Source organism: Myripristis murdjan, chromosome 16 (assembly GCF_902150065.1).
Source record: "Myripristis murdjan chromosome 16, fMyrMur1.1, whole genome shotgun sequence".
In the NCBI taxonomy this organism is placed as follows: Eukaryota; Metazoa; Chordata; class Actinopteri; order Holocentriformes; family Holocentridae; genus Myripristis; species Myripristis murdjan.
The window spans coordinates 2,617,332-2,640,444 of record NC_043995.1 but is presented as its reverse complement, the minus strand read 5'-3'; the positions used below and the strand labels follow the sequence as shown (position 1 = coordinate 2,640,444).

The window sequence follows — 23,113 nt, the reverse complement described above, 5'->3', positions numbered from 1 at the left end:
AACTCAAACATGAGAAAATCATATAAATAAAGCTCAAACTGATGCATTGTTTTCTACAACTCATGCCCTTTAGCGTGGTCTTAGGATGTGTGTGTGTGTGTGTGTGTGTGTGTGTGTGTGTGTGTGTGTAAAAGAGTGAGGGATAGAGAGAGAGAGAGAGAGAGAGAGAGAAAGAGAGACAAGAGAAAAAGAGAGAATGAATCATTCCCTTTGCTGCCAGTATCCTCTGTATGCAGAGCTCTCTTGCGGCATAGCCAGACTTCAGTGGACACCACTCATGCATACAGCACATGAATGGGGGTGAGGTCAGGGTCTGGCCTAAGAGGACGAACCATAGTGGGGGATGAGCCAAATGAAGTGAGAAAAGATGACGCACCTTCATCATAGGTGGGGTTACAAGAGGTCATTTAAGAATCTGAGAATTACAAGTAGGTTGAATGAAAGAAAGCATATGACAAGTGCACCAAACAGTCACATGGACACACATAGGATATCTAATGGGAAGGAAAGTCATACACATTTCACCTCCTCTCTTGAGTGTGGTGCATTGTAAACTTTTCAACTCTGTGTGTGGTTCATGTACAGTGGTCATCTACAGTCAGGTGATATGTTAAAGGAAAAACATAAAACATAGTGTGTTTTAAGTGTCTTACTAAGTTGTTGGGCCACTATGAGCAGCCTGAACAACATCAGTGCTCTTTGGCATAGATTCTCCAAGTCTCTGGAACTCTGCTGGAGGGTTGGAACACTGTTCTTCCAAAAGATATTCCCTCATTTGGTGTTTTGATAATGGTGGTGGGGAGCACTGTCCAACATGTTACTCCAAAATCTCCCATAGTTGTTGAACTAGGTTCAGATGTAGCATTCTGACTCACTGGATGAAGACTATCAGTGTAAGCCTACCATTGGGTGGCTTTCAGGCATTTTTTTTTTTTAAACAAAACTCTTGCTCAGCAAAGATAGGGAATATTATCAAATTCTTTATTTAAATAACTAAGAATGTATAAAAATTAGGCTATCTAATTAAATATCAATTAATAGCAAATGATGACAAAAAGAAAAACAAAACTGCATCCGTGGAAACCAAAACAATTAATTTAGACCTGGCTTCTAATTGAGGCCGGCCTTTATTTGTCAAAATGTGTAGATATACCCGGGCAGAAAACAGGACTTGACTTTAAATGACGCTCAGTTCATATTTTTCAAATCACTGAGTATTTCTGTGATGTCATGTCACATTGCCACAACTTGGCTTTTACTGAAACAGAGCCCCTGGCTCTCATCATTGCTCCCCAACAACAAATATGTACATTTTTCAACCAGATAAAGAACATACAGTTGAAAACACAATTTAACAGTCATGTGACTTAAGCATTAGACTACGTCCAAGACCAATTTCAGTATTGGGGTTGCTGTGTGTTGTGTAAGCTTCCATCCATAAAACAAAATGACTGAAGCCTTCAATGCATCCATTAATCCCTACACTATAGCACTTTAATTTGCCACAGGCGTCCATGTGCCAAAAAGCATTAGGCCCTTTAGTGTTGTACTGCTGATGCCAAAGATGCTACACTCTGCGAAGCTCCACGCCTTGACCATCAGTTCAGTTGATGATCTGTTGTATTGTGTCCTGCTGAACCTCAAGCCCCATATGAACTGCCCATCGATGTAACCAGTGATTTCCTTGCATCTGTCTATTGCATTGTAGTTCTTGATACACAAAAGCTACCACCCTATCCAAATCAGTATGTTGTTTCCTTCTGAATAGATCCAGATCCAAACTCGCAAAGTAAAGATTTTTTCTTTTGTCATAAATTTGTTTTTGTTTTTTCTCGCAAATTTACGACTTTATAACTCAGAATTTTTGTCGCAAATTTGTGACTTTATAATCTTAATTTTCAAGTTTTTTTCTCGCAAATTTGTGATTTTATTTTTTTTTTTTCTGATAAATTTACATCTTTAATATCGAATATTCTGAGTTTTTCTCAGAATATAACGGTCCCTCCCCCGGCTCCGTATATTTTTTTCTCCCTGCAGTGACCCTAGTACGCCGTCGTAAACGGCTCGACACAGCTTGGAAAAATAACTTCATTTGCACTCCTTAACTATTTCTTGCGCTCATTGCGTTTGTGTAATGTGGACGAGGTGTAATATGGACAATGTGGTCCGTTTTGTATTATTTTCTATAAGATGTTTGATGTAAGAACTTCAATACCCACAGTGCTTAGCGGGCCCATCACTTCCTGTTGATATCCGCCGGTACAGTTGCACACACGCCTGCCAGGTAGTGATTGTACAACCTGCTTAGTGAAGTGCTGAGTTTGACTTCTGACGACAGGTAAGACACAGCACAATTGGTTTTTCACGGCTCTCTAATGATACGACTTGGAGACGTGTCAGTCAGGCTAACAAGCTAACGAGCTATCAAACAGACTGCGTTTAAGTTAGCCATTTACTGCTAGCTACGCACGGGTGCTTCGTATTTTCATGTGTTCATTTTTTATGTTAAGTCGTTGACAACCGTGAAGGTGTAAAACGACTACGTTAATGTGTCCGTATAAAACAGTTAACCAGTACATATTTGTTAAACGTAAACGTTAGAGTCAGTTGATAACTTACGCAGTGGGGAGGTGTTTCAAACTGTTTTAGTAGAACCAATGGAGCAGCTGTTGAAAAGGCAACATTAGAAAGCGCGGCTTTAGGTTTCGTTTCCTTTCAACAGCTGCAGTTTGTTATATTCTACTGTAGCCCAGTCCCCCGTGTATACCTTTACCACTTGGATGGAGAAAGATGTACTTACCACATCTCCTGGCTACACAACAGCATAGGTTTCAAGTTTCGTGCACGCACGCCGTGCACGCTATCCAGGCTGTAATGACAGAAGACACCGGCGGGGCAGTTGACGCACAGCACGGTGGGACGGTTGATGCATTGAGATTGGCTGGAACCAGAGGGGTGCACGAGACGATTATGGGCAGAATGAGTGGCATAATAGGCTATGAAGGCTTCCGAAGATGTCTTACAAAGATATCTCTCTAAAGCTATTAGTTATTTGCCAAATTTTAACCTGAAACGCAGTCAAGACAAATTATTATTGTTATTATTATTATAAGTCATAGAGCTCCCGCAGTGTCAAACTCGGATTTAATTAGGTTATGAAACCTATCTCTGGTTGAGTTCCTGTGAGAAAGACAGCTCATGGGCTGTTATATTCCAATGAAAATGAGACAAGGAAATTATGACTAGTGTATTTTAAATGCATTTTCCTGTTGATTAAGGCCATATCGCCAAACAGTGCTAATCAGAAAAAATGTGGCAGTTTCTTGCTGCACATTCTGCACACTGTTGGCCCTTTTGAGCCGTCAAAGAGTCTTAATAGCAAGACATTTTCACTAGGTGTGGGGAACAACCCATTCACTTAAGTATCATGAACCTTTTTAGTTAGGCTAAATTTTGGTGAGGGAAAAACTAGAATGGATATTTTTTTTCCTCGACCTCTGACCTCCAGATCTCAGACTGAAAATTGGTTCTCTGGGCAGCCACGGCTCTCCCATTTGCAAACATGCCCACCTTCTGCTAATCCCATGCAGTTTGGGCCACAAACCCTGCAGTCCACATGTGTTCTTGTGGCCTGTTGTAAAATAGTGTGTTTGTGCAGACTGGGGCCTAAACAGTCTTGGAGCTGCATCAGTTGGGTTTGACTGGAAAGCTGAGACTCTTGTGGATTCATGTGTGATGATGTGAAGAAAAATGTTTTATATAAGAGATTCCTAAAACAAAGAACACAAGAAGCAGAATACAAATATAAGATGTATAAAAATAAATTAATAAGTATTATGAGATTAAACAAGAAAGAGCATTATTACAAACTATTGGAACAGTATAGGAGTAACATTCAAGGAACATGGAGAGCGCTTAACAACATTATCAAAAAAGGCACTGGTAAAGCAGAAAATCCAAATTATTATGTTAAAGATAACAATACAATTATAAATAAAACAAAAGAAATTGCTGACTCATTTAATCATTTTTTTGTAAATGTTGGATGTAATCTGGGAAATGAAATTGTGGAACCAAGTGACAAGGATGGTGTGGAAGATATTGTTGATACAAACTCCCACTCCATCTTTATTAGGGGTACTGATGAACAGGAAATACTGAATATTGTAAAAACTTTCAAGAATAAAAAGTCCACTGATTGTACCGAAATTGATATGTCATTAGTTAAAAATATTATTGAATGTATAGTTAAACCATTGACATATGTATGTAATCAATCTCTTCAAACAGGTATATTTCCAAGCAAAATGAAAACAGCTAAAATAATTCCAATTTATAAAAGTGGAGATAGACACCTATTCACCAATTACAGACCGATTTCTCTGCTTTCCCAGTTCTCAAAAATTCTGGAGAAACTATATGTGCAAAGACTTAATAACTTCATTGAAAAACACAATCTACTGAGTGATCATCAATACGGTTTTAGAGCAAATAGGTCCACCTCAATGGCAGTAATGAAACTCATAGAAGATATATCAACTGCAATAGATAATAAGGAGTATACAGTGGGGGTATTCATAGACTTAAGACAAGCATTTGACACAATTGATCATAGCTTACTAATGAGAAAACTGGAGAGATATGGTATCAGAGGAACAGCACATACATGGTTAAAAAGTTATCTTGAAGACAGATATCAATATGTACAAATAAATGAAGTCAAATCAGAGTTGTTGAAGGTTACATGTGGGGTTCCTCAAGGTTCAGTATTAGGCCCTATACTGTTCATACTGTATATTAATGAGATTTGTAAAGTTTCTAATTTGTTGAAATATGTTTTATTTGCTGATGATGCTAATTCATACTGCTCTGGAAAAAGTTTGGAATGGCTTCTGAATACCGTGGAAAGGGAAATGAATGATATGGTTTGATATAAACAAATTATCACTGAATTTAAGCAAAACAAAGTTTATATTATTTGGTAAAAAAGTTGATATTATTTGGTAATCAGCAAATCAATAACCCAGTAAAAATGATAATAAATGATGTTGAAATTGAAAGAGTGTATGAAAACAAATTTCTTGGTGTGACAATTGATCATAAATTATGTTTGAAACCGCACATTAATAATGTTAAAACAAAAAGGTCCAAAACCATTGGAATATTGCAGAGAACTAAACATATCTTGAATCAAAAATCACTGTATATACTGTATTGTTCTCTCATAGTCCCATACATCACCTATTATGTGGAGATATGGGGAAACACATACAAAACTAACACTAATCCAGTTTACCTGATATAGAAGAAAACAATACGAATAGTAAATCGATCAGATTATTTGGAACCAACCAATGTATTATTTATTAATTTGTATGCTTTGAAATTTTTTGATTTAGTGGATTATAAAACTGTGCAGATAATACATAAAGTACGCAATAACTTGCTTCCTGACTGTATTCAGAGGCTGTTTGAAACAAGAGAGAGTCAGTATGAACTCAGGGCATTAAAAATTTTTAAAAAAACCAAGAGCAAGGACAAACATTAAGAGTAGATGTGTATCCGTCAAAGGGGTGAACCTGTCGAATGGTTGTGACGAGGAATTGAAAACATGTAGGTCACTTTGCGTATTAAAAAGAATGTTTAAAAACAAGGTAGTAAACAAATATAAAACTCAGGTATGATTAGTCCGTTTATGAAAAGTATTTAGAACTTTTGTTTTTGTTGTTTTGCTCATGTATGGACTACTAAAAATGAGCTGCTCACATGATATGTAAAAAGGGTAGGTAACATAAGCTTAAGCTTCAGCCTACATCTTTTCGGTCAATACATTTTTGTTGTCGCTGTATCCTTTGATTTGTATGCGTATACGTACAGTTATGACCGAAATAAACTAAACAAACAAACAAACAAACAAACAAACAAACAAACAAACAAACAAACAATGTTAGCCCCCATAGCAGCCATTTCACTGTAGTCAGACCATTTTTTGAAACTTCATATCACTATATAAAATAACCTGTTGTGACCTTTAAGATAGTCACATCCTCATGAAACTTTACAGTCACAAATTAGAGGATAATAATAATAATAAAAAACCTTGTAAAAAAAACCTTGAAATCTTGTAGAATCATAATACATTTAGAATAGGCACCTGGGTATTGTGATAACATTGAATCAGGAGTTAGGCGTATCATCCCAGCCCGAATTTTCAGTGTGTAGAATCATGTTCTTGCTTTGAACACAATCTTCCACCAAAATCCCCTGTGGTGTGTGGCAGAGGGGAATGTGAACCACATCAGCAGGTTGAAATTGGAATGAAAGTGTTGTTTGGTTGGTTGTATTTATGCTGAATGCACCAGAACACTGCAGCTCTTTGTAGAAGGGCTCTTTCCATTCTTTACCGGGACATAAACTGGTCAGTAAGCAAGGCACTATTAAGCTATCAGATGTCTACATGGAGTTTGGTGTGTTGTCTCATCACATGAACCCTTATCAGAGCTACATACAGGCACTCATGTTTATAGGCAGTGTCATAAAGAAACCTCACAGTAAAGTAAAATGAAAATGTAAAATGAAAATTCATTACTATTTCTGTCTATGTCAGTCATTGTGTTAGGAATAAACCAGGGTACAAGACAAGTCTATGGCCCAGAGCATCACAGAATGTCTCCACCACGACTCACCGGTGCACTGCGCTCTTTCTCTAATGTCAGCAAGAAGGAGGACTTCACTGAGCAGCTCTGCGATCTGAGGGTGAGACCACCTTTTGTTTCAGAATGGTAGTTCTTTATGCCTTTTTTTATTTTATATGTATTTGTTTGCTATGCCACAGGCACCATCCTTGTTTATGTTGTGGGGACAAGTGTTGATGCCAGCGTTTTGACTTTAATGTAATATTAAGTGTGATATTACTACGATACCATGACAAGCATCATCCAAAACCTTACCAGATGTGTGTACAAGAAATTTAGAAATTTGAGTATCTTAAAGATGTCTTTTTATCAATTTAAAATGATATATTTTGGCATAAGGAATATAAATTGAGTGTTAAAAGCGTATCAGTTTTTGAGAATAATATGAAAACAAACAGTTGCAGCAGGCAAGAGAGTTCAAACCCTCTGGGGCTGTAACAGTTGGTACAGACATAAAGACTCTGAGAAATGTGAGGCTATTGTCCAATAACATGTGCATATTTGTAATTACATCTAACAAATGCATCATAACCCATTCATTAGGCTGGGGACAACAGCCTGCTGTATTTGACAAATGCTGAGATTCTGTGAGAATATGAGTGATGACTATGGTGTGCTTATATAAGGCACTCATACAGCACTTGCAGTATACCAAACACATCATTACAGAAACTAGTGCAGTGCAGAGCATATGTATGTTTTGGGTGCAAAAGCTCATGTGAAAATGTTATGTGTTCAGTGAAGTCAAAGCCACATTTAGTATGTCTGGATAAAGTCCAGGTTGGACATTATCTCAACAGTCCAACCTGAGGTGATGCTGTTCCACAGCAGCTAGTTACCACTCCACTTTTTAGTAGGAGCTCCACTTGGTCATGATGAAACATTTCTTTGCTCATTATTTATTTTTTTTAAAAGATTTTTTTTTTTTTGGCATTTCTGCTTTATTTGACAGTCACAGTAGAGATAGACAGGAAAGGCAGGGGAGAGAGAGGGAATGACGTGCAGCAAAGGACCTGAGGTCGGATTCGAACCCCGGTCACTGCGATCGGGACTGAGCCCTGGTACATGGTGTGCGCTCTTAACCGGTGAGCCACCGATGCGCCCCGGGATTGCTGCTTTTAACTTTCTGGAGAGCCGCGCATCCAGTCAACTTCACATTTGACACCACACTTCCTTGGGTCCTCAGCAATATACCCATCTGGTGTGAAGTTCCTTTTTTTGCCACATGGCATTTTCACCAGCCAGCATCCCCCAAGTTGAAGCCAAATTAAACTAAATAAATGGTTCTCAGTTTTTGCAAGTTTCTGTTCCTTAAATCAGGGTACAGACAGGAGCAGGGAATTGACTCATCTAGTAAAATGTCAGTATTCTGTGGTTGAGGTAATTTATGATGCATGAGTACAGTTTGAATACAGTGCTGAAAATTGTAAGAATTGCTGACGACAATGTGTGACCTATTCATGACTAAGCCTTTTTGAGAGACACAAATGAATACAAAGCATGTTGAATTTTTAATCCCTTCAGATATCTGCTTGGACTTTTAACACAGGCAAGGATGCAAGAGATAGGTTCTGGTTTCCCTGTTTAGCTTTTATGAACGGTAAAATAATGAACTGAATACAGCATAAATTAGGCAGCACTGGCGCTTGGATAAACATTCCCCATTTTGGTACGAGGCCAAGAGTCTGTGAACGAAAAGCTTTTTCAGGCAGTCTCTCATCAAGGTTTCTTGGTATGGCATCTCACATACACAGGTTCAGTTCTGATGCATTTCACTGCCTAATGGAAAACAGACTTAAAGAGGGAGAATGTCATTGTCTCCTGATAGTATTGGGCAGTAATCCACTATCATGATATAATTTTGTTGCTTTTTCTGTTAAAATAGCATATTGTGCTTGTGCTTTATTATCACTTGTGTATAAATGTGCTACCAGTAGTTGTGAATAGAGTGCAAATTACGCTGTTACCCCCTCAGGCAGGTGTCACCTAACTTTGAAGCAGCCACTCCAAGGGCAAGGTGAGAGAAATGAAAGAGAAAAGCTACTGCAGCTTTTTGGCAGTTTTTTTGGTTTCAAATTGAACAATATCATAAAGCCAGATGAGGTGGATGATGCTACTGTGCGTGAGAATGCTGTAGCAAAAAAATTTAACCCAGTGAAATGTGGAGCTTTTCCATCAGTGTCTAGGATTTCACTAAAACCTTTCTGTCGCAGAAACTGTTTCAATTTATATTTAGTTAATTAGGGCCCTCGTCTCTCTTGGAGAGGGCTCTATTGTTATTGTACTTTCAGAATTGTTTTTTAGTGTAACAACCAGAGGTCGCGTTAACCGAATATTTTCTGTCATTGACAGGTTTTTTTAAACGGTGACGGAAAAATCTGTCATTTTGACAGATTGCAATTCACACCCCTGACCACTTGGTGGCAATGACAGGGCTGATAGCAGTCCGGCGCTGTGCCAGATCTCAGGCGTACCGGTGTGACTGCAAAAAAAAAAAAAAAAAAATTAGGGTTCAGCCAGCTTTATCTAACAGACATTTCTCTGGATCCAATAGAAGCACAGCTTTTGTTCTCAACCACACTAACAACAGGCCTACTAGCCAATCAGAAGTAGGGCTGGGGCGGGACTTGGGTGTTGACAATCAGGCGCTCCATGTGCCGTCGAAAGTGAGCCTCGTTAGCCTTTAGTGACGCACTGCAACCCACAGGATGGACCGCAGGTTCATAAAGCCCGGGGAAGACAGCAAACATGTCTCTTACACCAATGATGTCGGCACCGACAGTATTCAGCATGCCTATTTTACATATCGATATCTCCTAGACCCTTTATGACATACAGAAACTTAAAAAAATGTCGGAAACCGGAGAAACGGAGCTTTGCGCCTATATACAGTGACATCACGGTAACTCCGTAGGACTACTGACACTTTGACTGTCCAGTCACAGAAGAGTCCCCGGTGTGTCACTTGTTTGTAATAAGAGCTTCTCATACCGTAACTCCTGAACCAATGGTGCGATCAAAGAAAAATCCGACGGTTTCTGAGAGCAGAGAACCGGAGCTTTCCGATGGTGTGCAGAAGCACTCACTCATTGCACAATTCTGACAATTCTACAACCATAAAAAGCAGAATAAATCAAGGCGGTTTTAGTTTAATTGCAGGATTAATAAGAATAAATGGCGATGAGCTTGGATAGAGCAGAATGGGCAATGTGGCAATAGATAGTTACAAGATAGTTAATATTTCAAATAATGTATATATGTTATATGATGAAATTTGCCACATACAAAATGTCACGGCAGTTGAGTGTCAGAAGTTTCTTTAAATGGATACGCTTTGGATTTTGTGTTCAGCTAACTTTGGACTGAATATTAATTAAAAATGAATGAAAATGAAATGCTATTGAATATGTCCTTCTTGTCATTTAAAAAATTAAAGTGACAGGTAAAAATAGATTATGACAGGATTTTTATGACCCTGTCAGTCAAAATGACAAACAACAAAAAAGTCTAGCGCGACCTCTGGTAACAACACAACAACACTGGATAAAGTTTACTAATCTTGTTGTCTAAACCTGTGTCAATTTGAATGTGGGTGGCACCAAAAACCTACACATTCTGTCAGTCTGTTGTTCCATAAGGTTTTATGGTTTAATATGAAGGCAGATGTGACATGTATCAGCAGTCCTTGAAGGTTAGAAAGCCTACAACATAACAAAATGAAGTGAGGGAAAACACACTGTAGACTAATGATCATATTTGCTCTTTCTTCATGTTCATCTTTTACAGCACTTAAATTATTAACTTTTTTACGAAAAAAAAAAAAAAAAAACTGTCTACCATCAGAAATGTGACAAATCTGTAAAATCAAAAGTTGTGATTTGGGCATGTACACTATATTACCAAAAGTATTCGCTCACCCATTCAAATGATCAGAATCAGGTGTCCTAATCACTTGGCCTGGCCACAGGTGTATAAAATCAAGCACTCAGGCATGCAGACTGTGAAACAAGACATTTGTGTAAAAGAATGGGCCGCTCTCAGGAGCTCAGTGAATTCCAGCGTGGAACTGTCATAGGATGCCACCTGTGCAACAAATCCAGTCGTGAAATTTCCTCGCTCCTAAATATTCCACAGTCAACTGTCAGCTCTATTATAATAAAATGGAAGCGTTTGGGAACAACAGCAACTCAGCCACGAAGTGGTAGGCCACGTAAAGTGACGGAGAGGGGTCAGCGGATGCTGAAGCGCATAGTGCAAAGAGGTCGCCGACTTTCTGCACAGTCAATTGCTACAGAGCTACAAACTTCATGTGACCTTCAGATTAGCCCAAGTACAGTACGCAGAGAGCTTCATGGAATGGGTTTCCATGGCCGAGCAGCTGCAGCCAAGCCACACATCACCAAGTGCAATGCAAAGCGTCGGATGCAATGGTGTAAAGCACGCCGCCACTGGCCTCTAGAGCAGTGGAGACGCGTTCTCTGGAGTGATGAATCACGCTTTTCCATCTGGCAATCTGATGGACGAGTCTGGGTTTGGAGGTTGCCAGGAGAACGGTACATTTCAGACTGCATTGTGCCGACTGTGAAATATGGTGGAGGAGGAATTATGGTGTGGGGTTGTTTTTCAGGAGCTGGGCTTGGCCCCTTAGTTCCAGTGAAAGGAACTTTGAATGCTTCAGGATACCAAAACATTTTGGACAATTCCATGCTCCCAACCTTGTGGGAACAGTTTAGAGCGGGCCCCTTCCTCTTCCAACATGACTGTGCACCAGTGCACAAAGCAAGGTCCATAAAGACATAGATGACAGAGTCTGGTGTGGATGAACTTGACTGGCCTGCACAGAGTCCTGACTTGAACCCGATAGAACACCTTTGGGATGAATTAGAGCGGAGACTGAGAGCCAGGCCTTCTTGACCAACATCAGTGTGTGACCTCACCAATGCGCTTTTGGAAGAATGGTCAAAAATTCCTATAAACACTCTCCTCAACCTTGTGGACAGTCTTCCCAGAAGAGTTGAAGCTGTAATAGCTGCAAAAGGTGGACCGACATCATATTGAACTCTATGGGTTAGGAATGGGATGGCACTTCAGTTCATAGTATGAGTAAAGGCAGGTGAGCGAATACTTTTGGTAATATAGTGTATATCCACATTTCTCACAGGACTCTCTGTGTTCCTGCCTTTTAACATAATGAATTTAGTAGGTAGTCATCAATGGGTTAACTGAAATGGACACCAGAGAAGGTAAATTACAGGGAAGAGCACAGACAAGTCCATTGTGTTCAGCTAAAGTTACTGGGACTGGAATCAGACTTTCTGAGTTTCTGCCAAAACAAAAGCTTGATGTGAGTCTGTGTGCCTGTGGTTTACAAGACCAGGACCCTCCTTTATCAAAGTTCAAAAGGTTCTGAAATGCGGATGTACAAGAAAATTTGGTGACCCCGTAACCTTTGCTCTAGTGCCATCAGCAGGCCTAGTGGAGCATTCGTGTTCCAAATAAGGCGCTTGTTAAAATGTGCATAAGCACACCTGTAAGTAATCTGCCTTGATAAGTGCTACACTTTGCATTCCACCATTATGCTCATGCACACCCACTAATTAGCATAAATATGGGCACACAGTTGTCCATATATAGTAACAAACTTACCTTTAATGCTGCAGGAAAGGTCACTGATGTCACCACTGCTGAACATGGCTCAGGCAAAGAATTAACCAACAAGCGGAAAAATACAGGTTTGGCAGCAGGTGTGAGCTGCAGCAAACCCTGTTTTTTCTATACATGCTGAACAGGGGAAGAAATTTAAAAAAAAAAAAAAAAAAGTTTGAAGTCATTTAAGAAAAAAGTAGTTTACACACACACATATTTGTTATATACATACATGCAAAGATACTTACATACATAGAAACATACATGAGCCGTGAGAACCTAAGCTAATCCAAAATGTAACAAGGTAAACTTCTTCAATATTTCCAATATTATACTTCTTCAATGTTTTCAATAGTATTATTCAATATTCCCCCCAAGAACTGTTTTCCAACCAACTCGAGGATGTATACACCTGGTATTAACATGTGTCTTCTGTCCAGACTCTATCTATATATGATTAAGATGGACTACATTTACAGCTGGTGTTAGTATACGTTTCCAGTGTCCACACTGAGATCCGATTGCGATCCGATCATGTTATACTGCACGTCACATCCTCCGGTCAGGATCAGGGTCTTATGTATCCGTTGTCTGTACATACAGTAACAGCAGCAGCTCTGTGTTCAGTAGAAGCCAATTGTCTACTTGTTAGGGAAATATTCCTACTTGAGTTTCACTTTGTTTTTTCATAATTTAGACAGTATCATTATCTGATAGAACATAACTTAACGTGAGACATCATTTCTGACCATTTTTATAATCTATACATAGACTGTGCATGTGTGTGTGTAGCAGCAGGGAGGACTGGCAGCCTGGCTCAAGCAAGAGAAAATGCAGTGAGGCGGTAAAGGCAACTAGACCATAATAATCATTAATAATAGTGGCGACATATTTTTCTGCAGCAACGTGAGTGGCGGTACAGATCAAAATGTAGCGTCAATCCACAGTTAAATACATTAAAATCTCTTGATGCGGATTGGAGACACGTGCATTTAAACTCATGTTTAATGGAGTCTCGATGCATCCCTGACCACCTTTACTTGATCTAGTGTGTCACAGTACAGCTAACGTCCAAGTGTTCAGGACAGGGTGGGTTTTGGACTTGGTTAGTTAGCACAGCTTTAAACATTTACAGCGATATAGACAGTCCACTTCCAAGAACGGTTGATTTTCATTATTTATCGAAAACTCATACACATTGTCTATTCAGGTGATACTTTTTTGAGAAATGCTTGTATGAAAATGAAATTTATCTGTGCTTGTTCTCACATTGTTGTCACACCATTTTTAGTTCTTCATTCAAATGTCAGCACATGAATACTTCTACTACCACATGAATACTACAAATACAAAGTATGGTTTGTTATGGTCTTTTCACAATGAGTACCAGATAATGACGACATATTGTCGTGTATGTGTTATTGTTGCTACTGCTGGTGCTTGAAGTTTGACTTCTGTTGACAAGTACTTTGCATTTGTTTGTAGCAATATCAGGAGGATTTTGTGAAGCAATCCCAGGCCAAACTGTTCTCCTGAGTTCTGGAAAACTTTCCCAGCACTAAATTACAGCCAGATTAAAACTTTCTAAGAAAGCAGTACAGTATATGCTGGAGACATTTTCACAGATCAAGGCATTTTTGTCCAAAGTGAGATCAGACAGACAAGTGACCAAACCATCTGAAGACCAGTATATCAAATAAACATCTCTGAGGCATCCGTATTGAAGATTCAATGCTAAGTGAACAAAAAACTCCCTTCTTGAGATAGTAACAGTACACTCAAAAGAGAATTGGCAAACTATGGCCTTCATGGGGAAGTAACAAACCAATCCCTTAGTTTCCAAACCAATTCTTTAACAACAAATATGTCTAAACATTTAGCTTGGCCCAAACAGTGGCAGAAGTTCAGTTTTAAAGACTGAAAGAAACTTGTGTTAACGGATGATTTAAAGTTTGAGCATTTGCAATCAGAGAGCTTATGTGAGGAGACAGCCGCATGACACGTTAATGCAACAGTGGATGAATAACTACAATCAGATGTGGTGGAAATATTCAGGTGCCGTAATTAAGAAAACAGGCAGACATACCAAATATTAAAAAATCAACTTAAGTTAATAAATTGCATTTGACTTATGTGATCGTATATTGACAAATAAAGTTTGACTAGAAATCTGTACATTTTTTTTTTCTTGATTAATGTTGAAATAAATCAGTTCTTGGTAGAGGACACAGACTTTTAGACCATACTGCAAACAAGTTTTTTTTTTGTTTGTTTGTTTTTTAAACCAAAATGCCTCCCCTGGGAGGCATTTTCACATTGTTTTGTCGGTACTCATTTTCTCATGTGTCTCTTCTTTAAACTCTTGGAACCAGCCACCTTTGTTCTGTTCACCCCCAGCTAAATCCTTTGAGTGTAAAAAGTGCTGCTCCAGGGAAACGAGGGCTGGGGTCACTCTAAGATTAGCTTGGAGTTTTGTGTTAAAATGCTTAGTTTTAGAAGACATAGAAATGCTGATTGTAATGGAGTCATTGTGTTAATACTTCTCTTGGCCCTTGAAGCTGAACTTTGTGACTTGATGAAATTTAAAACCTCTCTGGCATAAAGGGAAAGTCTTCTTTTCAAATCCTCTCACACTTGAGCCAGATCTTGGTGCAGCTAAAAGACCATCATAGGCAGTTGATGGAAAATGGTTGTTTGTCTAAACAGTGATCATCAAATCTCAATAAATGTCCTTTCATAAAAATGGTGATTTCCAAACTAGTACAATTACACTGATACTTGGAAAACAAAATAAAACAAACCTTGTTTTTGGTAACCTTTGTACACTGACTACACATTAGTCAGTGTAAGCATAGCTGAGGAATGTTCTTCCTTGATCCATTTAGGGGAAGATGCTGGACAGATGATGTGCTCTGCTTTAGGTCATGAGCTGTTCCTTTCATTCTCCACACTTTGCTCTTTCCATCATTCAGGTACAAGTTCATCTTTGTTTCATCTGTCCAAAGAACCTTGTTCCAGAATCAGGCAGGCTTTTTTAGATGTTTTCTTATAAAGTCTAATCTGGCCTTCCTGTTCTTGAGTTACACCTTCCCTAGACGTTGTGAGTGGGTTTTTCTTCACCAGTGAAAGAATTCTTCGGTCATCCACTTTGGATGTTTTCTGTGGTCTTCCAGGCTTTTTGGTGTTGCTGAGCTCACCAGTACATTCCTTCTTTTTCAGGCTATACCAAACCATTGATTAGGATACCTGATTAGGATTGTTGCTATCTGTCTGATTTTTTTTTTTTTTTTTTGGCTTTTTTTTTTTTTTGGCTTTTTTAGCCTAATGATGGCCTCCTTCACCTGCATAGACACCTCTTTGGATCACATGTTGATGGTTCTGATAACAACCAAATGCAAATGCAAACACTTGGAATGAACTCCTTATTTTCTCCATTTGTCATGGTATAATGAGGGAAAAGGCCACACCTGGCAATGAAACTGCTTTTTAGTCAAGTGTCCAATTACTTTTGAGCCTCTGAAAAAGGGGTGACAGTGTATAAAACTGGCTGTAATTCCTAAACGGTTAAAGCCATATTTTAGTTCAACCCCTAAAATTAAAGCTGAAAGTCCGTGCTTCAATCACATCTTGGTTACTCCATTTCAAATCTACTATTGGTGGTGTACAAGGGCAAAATTATAAATATTGTGTCACTGTCCAAATAGTTATGGACCTAACTGTACATCACGACCGGAGGACAGAGAATTCTTCTCAGTAATATTACTGATGAGTGAAGTTTTTTCGTCATGTCTTGCTCCTAGACTGGTCTTGCTTGAACTATTGGCTGCACTGCCCCTGTGGTTTCTGGTGGTACATCTCTGTTTTGTCTGTATCTGTAAGCTTTCTGAAAACGTGCACAAATACAGACAAAATGAATGCGTAGACATAGCATAGACAGAAGGCTCCATCCATATCCGTATCCATATCGTATTTAATGTGTCAAACTGGTGCCACGAAGGGCCAAGATGCTGCAGGTTTTCATTCCAACCTCAGAACTCCACCAGGTGACTTAACTGATTACCTCACCTTCAAGCAGAGAGAAGGGACTAATCAGTGAGTCACCTGGTGGAGCTTTTAGTTGGAATGAGAACTTGCAGCCTCTTGGCCCTTCGTGGCACCAGTATGACACTCAGGCACTTTACATACTGGAAGCAACTGCTGAAGGATTAGCATTTTTTGCTGCAATGGAACATGTCTAATTTTTAACAAAAGACCAGTGTTGGTTGGATATACTGGCAGACTGGTACGTATATCTTTAGCATGTAGTAGTTGACAGTCTGACATACATGGGACTCATTTTCATGTCATTCTCTTTCTCCCACTGGTTCATTTAGACAAAGCGTCTGAGGAGACAGGAGCTGTTTGCCAGAGAGGGTCTGACATGGCAGAAGATTGTTCACTTTTGCACTCAGCATCTGGACAAGGCTGAGCAGCAGGCCTCCACTCAGGAACTGAAGAGCATCCTTCTTGCAGCCAAACAGATTGGTAATTAACTCCTCAGCCTCAAAGACATTGTCATTTATCTCAATTTGATTTCATTTATTTATAGAAGAATTATCAACAGAAAGAAAGAGAGGGAAACAACAATATACTGTTGTCTTTTTTTTTTTAGACTTCGTCTGAGATTGCTAATTATGATACATTTATCAGCAGATGAAAGATTTTTTCTTACTATTTTTGAAATGCTGTTGTCTAGGTGAGACTGAATAGTAGGTTGTTGAAAAACTCTTTCCAGTGTTTCCACTATATTCATTAAATAGTGATGGAGCGGTGCTGTTAATTTTTTACAAAAAAAAAAAAAAACATCAATCAGATGCTGAAGCCATCTGATTGATTCATTCGTCACCGCAACCCAACAGGAAAAAGACAGTAGGGCATGGTCAAACTCCTAAAGTCTTTTGCATCTTTAATATCTGCAAAATGTATATATTTCCTGTTTCTGCTAATCTTTTGCCAAAACAAATTGTTGTATTTTAGAACACCAATATCAGTTTTCTCCCCTTTTATCCAGCCATTGGTTTCCATTCATTCCACAATAATATGAAAATGAACTTTCAGACATTCAGCTTTCTTCACACCAGTATTCCATCACTGTAATAAAATTGACCACATTAGGTTTCATATAAGCAGCAGCACTGTTGTGTTTTGATGACTTGAAATTGGGCGGAGTGAAGCTTTACACAGCAAATCATCACTTCTCGTATTTATGAATGTTGATGATGTTGTTAGCTGCAAAATTAGAAGATTATAACATGAGTGTTTCAACTAAAAATTTGTGTTGGAAAATTGAGGGATTTCGATTATATCTTGAGAAATCTTTAGTACCCCTTCATGATTTGCAAAATGGTGTATTGCAATGTAAAATGTGGCTAGATACATTGCAGTAAATTTGCCAAACATTAAAAATCATTGGTATAGTCCTTTTAATGTTTGCCAGATCTTTGTCTTGTGTTGTGGTCTTCGTTGTGATAGGACATTAAAAATATTGCTCCTAACCCCCTTGAACTTATGTTTTAATGTAAATGGTAAAGTAAAGGGATGCAACCTCAAACTCTAGAATTCTTGTTCTCATGACATCGTTTGAACAATGACACTTTTGGAAGATGTGAATTATAAGGTGACAGACCATTACCTGTCATTGCAGCAACTGCACACGGATGACGTTTAATAGCTTCTGATGTCCCTGATAAATGGCTTATATAATAATCCCTGAGAGGTCCTCCTAAGTCATACAGCGGTACTTGCAAGCCCCACTCCCAATGTACTTATTACTATTCTGATCTGGTCTGTGGCCGGGGGGCGAAGGGGAAACAGCAGGGCGAGGATTCGAACGTGGCAAGATTCCCATTCCCTCTCTAATCCTACTGCACCGCTGACGAATATCAGAGCTGTAGAGCAGGGCTGTAGAAGAGATGCAGGTCTGAAGGACAGAAGGTTTCTCCTTAGCTCTAGATGTCCACAAGCTTATGCATGATCAAGAGCTCAGGGAATGGCAGTCACAGCTGGTAAGGAACCTGTATAAAGCTCCTGATACTGCTCTGACTTAATATTCAGGAACAACACAAGGCCTAATGTGCTTGTAAAGTAGTGTATTCTTACTTGATAATGGTGGTCAGCAAATAAAAATACATATGTACTCAAGAGGCATAAATAGATCTTAGATACCATGTGTGTTTGCTGAACTTTTCATTCAAGGCGTTTATGTGCTCTCATGAAAGCTTGTCATTGTTTTCATTTAATTTTCATTCCTCTCCGTTCACAGCAGTATTTTCTTCTCATTCACAAGTCAAGAGTAACACAATATTTATTGTTTTCATGATGCTCTCAACCACATTTTGTGCTGAACTTGCCCTCAGCCTATATGAGTAGATCTCCATAAAGAGAAGCTCTTAAGCACACTCTGAAGAGGATGAAAGCAGTCATTCTGCTCTGCTACGTGCAGTGGAGACTGAGATGCTTTTAGACCATTTTAATTGGTTTAAATCCTTTTCATCTGTTCTGGCTTCTCTCTGCCTCTCCAACCTTCTTTCCTGTATTCTCTGTCTATCTTTTTGACATTTTTTTCCTCTAATTGGACAATTACTCTGTATTCCTTTTGTTAAGCCCAGTTCTAGTTAAGCATGAATTGTTTGGAATGTTGTTTAAATGAGGTGCAGGAACATATCTACTTTAAATAGTGAGCTGATCTTCTTGGCCAGTAGTTCTCAACCTGGGGTCCAGAGACCCCCAGGGGTCCTTGAGGAGGTTCCTTGTAGTTCCCAGAAAAATAGGGCCCTCATGGTCATGGTCTGTTCATAGATTTCATATTCTTCACACTCTTCCTCACTGTTAATCTGCCAGTCTACAGTATAGACAGTTATAGAATAATTAAATATTATCAGATGGAGACTCCTGAGACCACATCTTATCAAATATGGGTCCTTGGCCTGATGTGTACCAAATTGGGGGGTCCTTGATGCCAACAAGGTTGAGAACCACTGCTCTAGCCTATAATGCTCAGAGGAACAGCTGATGGTGCCATTCCAGAGCTATATTATATACAGGTAAATGCAACACAAAATAACACTGATAATAGTCCCTTGAACTAATGGAACTAATAGTGGTACTGATAATTTTGCAATTTCTGCAATGCTGATTACTACATCTATGACATGAATAACTAAACACCTCATTCCTGTCTTGACAGTGGGAACTGAAAATGGCCAGGAGACCATTGAAAGTGCTGCTGTCTTTCTGTTTGAGACTTTCCACAACAAAGACCACGTGGGCACTGAGGAGACCCGGGCCATCAAACAGATGTTTGGTCCCTTCCCTTCATCTGCAGCTGAAGCCTCATGTGCTGCTGTAGCCCGGCTGGTGGCTCCACTTGGAGAGTCCCAGGTGGAGGACTTTGTCCGGGTCCAGAGCTCCTGCCGAACCTCCCAACGAGGCTCAACCTTTGGGCGTAACATTGCATTTTCCTATGATTGCTACACCCTAGACCCCCTGGAGAGCCTGCCCTGGGCTGGGGGCCTTGAGGACAGTGTGAGCCTAGATTTTGTCAGCTTCTTAAACAACCACCAAGGTGGGAAGAGATTTGGCGGGAAGGCAGAAGGGCCCGGCCTAGGAAGCTCTGCTGAAAGTTGTGAAGATGGAGCTATCCTTAGGACAGAAGTGGAGAAGTACCTGAATGAAGGCAACATGATCTCATCGAGTCCAGAGGAGCTGTGCACTTCCCTGTTTGAGATGTTGGCCTCCCATAAGAGTGATGATGAGCTGCAGAATGAGGTTTGTGTTTCTCTGAAACAAATGTTAAAACCAAAGCTGTGTTTGAAATTGCAAACTATCCACTTTAAAATCCACTATATATATATATGTACTGTTGTCATTAAGTGGCAACACAATTTAACAGCAAGCCAAACTCTGTCCACTCCGTGGACTTGTTTTTAATTTATAAGTTAAGCTGCGGTCAAGTTGGATTGGTTCTATTTTGAGAAATATGAGAGAGAAATATGCATAAACGTATGGGTTCCTAGCCTGACTGCTTTAGTGTTTTGTTTTCTGGTATTAATAAGTATTATACTTATTATAGTATTATATAAAAATAATTACGGCACATCCTTCATAATCTAAGTTGAAGTAGCTTCTTTACTTTGCCCAGTGAACATGTAACTTTTGAAAAGCATTGTATTTTATGTCTGAGTCTGCCAGTGGGCCATCATGATAAGAGTAGGCATAATAATATGTTAATTTCACTACAGGAGAGGCTTGATGGTCTGTGCATTTAGATGCAACAAAATATGTGCATATATTGGTGTCAGCTTTGGCAATCAGCCAAAATAGTTGGAAAATAATAGCATATTGGATATTGGCAAAATATCCGATATTGTGTATTCCTAAATGCCATGTTATTTTACTCAACATTAGAATGAAGACTTTGCCTGCAGCTTGAGCTTCACTATAGGTGTGAGGAATATGAAATGCCAAATTCATTGCCTGTGATCTGTCTGCTGAGAACAGCCTCATGGAAGTGATATTTGACAATGGTATAAACAAACAAAATTCATTAAAGCAAGTAATTTAGTGTTAAAGTAATTCTGTTAAGCTGAGCTGGATTCCATATTCTGTTAGCATTCAGAGGCTGCTGGTGTGAGCCCTCTGTAATAGCCAAGCAATGTTTGCAGCCACGCAATGTAGTTATGAAGTCAAGGATCACTTCAAGTTAACAGAACATTTATTTATTTTTACTTTAGCATTTCAAACATTGTGCAATTGTCCAACCAGCCTGTTGCACACTGACCTACAGTACTGGTTGACAAACAATGAAAACAAACAGCAGAACACCTAATCTCTTCTCTCCATAATCTCTCTGTATTCACATACATGCAGGTTCACACGTGCACTTTTTATACGTGACACATACTCCTCTTTCTGTTGCGGCTACATATACATAATTAAAGTCACTCACACATGCATATGAACTTGTTGTTCCATAACCCTCAGGATTTTTTAAGAAGTTTAAAATGACTGTCTTACTGCGTCAAACCTCAGCAGCAGTGGCACGCTGCGAGAGGTCTTGCTTATGCAGCTCAACAATCTGACTGCGTTCAAGGAGAGAAAGCTTTTTTGCCTTTGCCATCAGGAAGTCATGACAGTGTGGATACCTGACAGAAAATGACACTGAATCCACATACGGAGGACAATGCTTTTAGCTTTATGGTAAATGCTTTAAGATGATAACAACTGTCACCAGTTTGTTTATGTATTTATGTGGCCAAAGGGTGTGCCGTAAATTACACTTAATGAGGCAATACGACCCTACACTTGTGAATGTGTCCCAAAATGATGACTGTAACCCCTGTTAGAAATCACTTGGATCTTATTGCAGTTTCGGCATATAACTAATCTACCAAGCATGGCTTTATTTCAATAAAAAAAAAAAATCAGCTTTTGGTGTTGGTTCACACTATCGTCCTCCTTCAGGGGAAGGAGCAGGCAGATACAAGTAGCTAATTCTACTAGCAGACGGAGTAATTCACTCTTTGCAGTCCTCCACCTGAGTAGGCTAAATGAACACATATTCAAGCAATGCAGAAAAACAGCTCCTCACCGTGTGTTTTGGTGAAAGAAAAGCCTGGGAACAGGTGGCGATTTAACTATATTAACAAGTTTTTTTTTTTTTTTTTTTTTTTTTACTGAAATAGGCACTTGGTTACTGCTGGTTGAGCTGACAAAACCACACTTGCACACGATTAGATTTTCAAAATTTTCTTTGTAACATACTTTATACAAATATTACTTGAGTACATTTAGATAGATAGATAGATAGATAGATAGATAGATAGACTTTATTGATCCCAGCCAGGGAAATTCTGGTGTTCCAGCAGCAACAGTAGAAACATATAATAAAGTTAAATAAAATAGAATAAAGGCTAAATATTTACAATAAAGACTATAAAGACTAAAAACTAAAAATATACAATAAGGGCTAACCTAAGAAAAAGAGATATGACCACTGTCTTTAGTACTTGGTTTATGAACTGCTGGGTGCATTTGAGTGTGTTACAAGGATGTCTGGTGCCTTTTTTTGAATCACTGAGTTTTCATGTAATGTCCAAAACTTTATTCTATATAGTGAATGAGTAAACCATTTTGAATGCAGCCAATGTCTGAATGGAGTCAAAAAATCAAGACTGTATATCAGACAGAGCTCTGTTCATACAGGCAAAAAGCATTTGGCATAGGCTGCACTTGGTAATTCAGCTACATAAAGTTGACCTGTCCTATTCCTAGGCTTAGTATTTTAGTATTCCTCTTGATTTTACAACCTTGCCCTTCTGCAACAGGCCTCTTGGGCTGTATCCAGATGCTGGATCTATCATGGGCCCGACTCATAGGCCAAGTCATCCTTGGCCTTTACTTATAGACATTTTTAACCATGTGTCTAAAAAGGTAAAATAGTGTCTAAAAGTGTAGTCTGTGTGTCTCCACTGACTGCTAAGACCCTCTGGAGTCCTTAAGCAGTACTTATACCTCTTGCTATACACATAAAGGCAAGCTAGATGTATGTTGACTCAGTTGATGACAGAGTAGCAAAATGCACATTTCAAGGTACTGTATTATGTAAAAGGTAGTCTTCTGTTTTCGCACCTTCCCTTTCTTGTGAGAGAGACAGAGAGCACAGAGAGTCAGAGTGTGAGAATGGGAGAGAATATAAAGGTCAGGATTAGAGCGCCTCCTGTAGGCGCACTGCC

The 23,113-nt window shown here is 39.1% G+C and overlaps 1 protein-coding gene across 1 annotated transcript in view; it reads left to right on the top strand.

The window, feature by feature from the left end:
- The first annotated feature begins 2,233 nt into the window (after positions 1 to 2,233).
- The window catches only part of ascc3 (activating signal cointegrator 1 complex subunit 3), a 186,663-nt gene continuing 165,783 nt past the window's right edge, over positions 2,234 to 23,113 (top strand). Inside the window, exons 1-4 of the mRNA XM_030071902.1 lie at positions 2,234 to 2,338; positions 6,608 to 6,756; positions 16,715 to 16,865; positions 19,567 to 20,147. Coding sequence (XP_029927762.1) covers positions 6,667 to 6,756; positions 16,715 to 16,865; positions 19,567 to 20,147 — 822 coding nt within the window. The 5' untranslated portion in view covers positions 2,234 to 2,338; positions 6,608 to 6,666. The remainder of the gene's footprint in view (positions 2,339 to 6,607; positions 6,757 to 16,714; positions 16,866 to 19,566; positions 20,148 to 23,113) is intronic.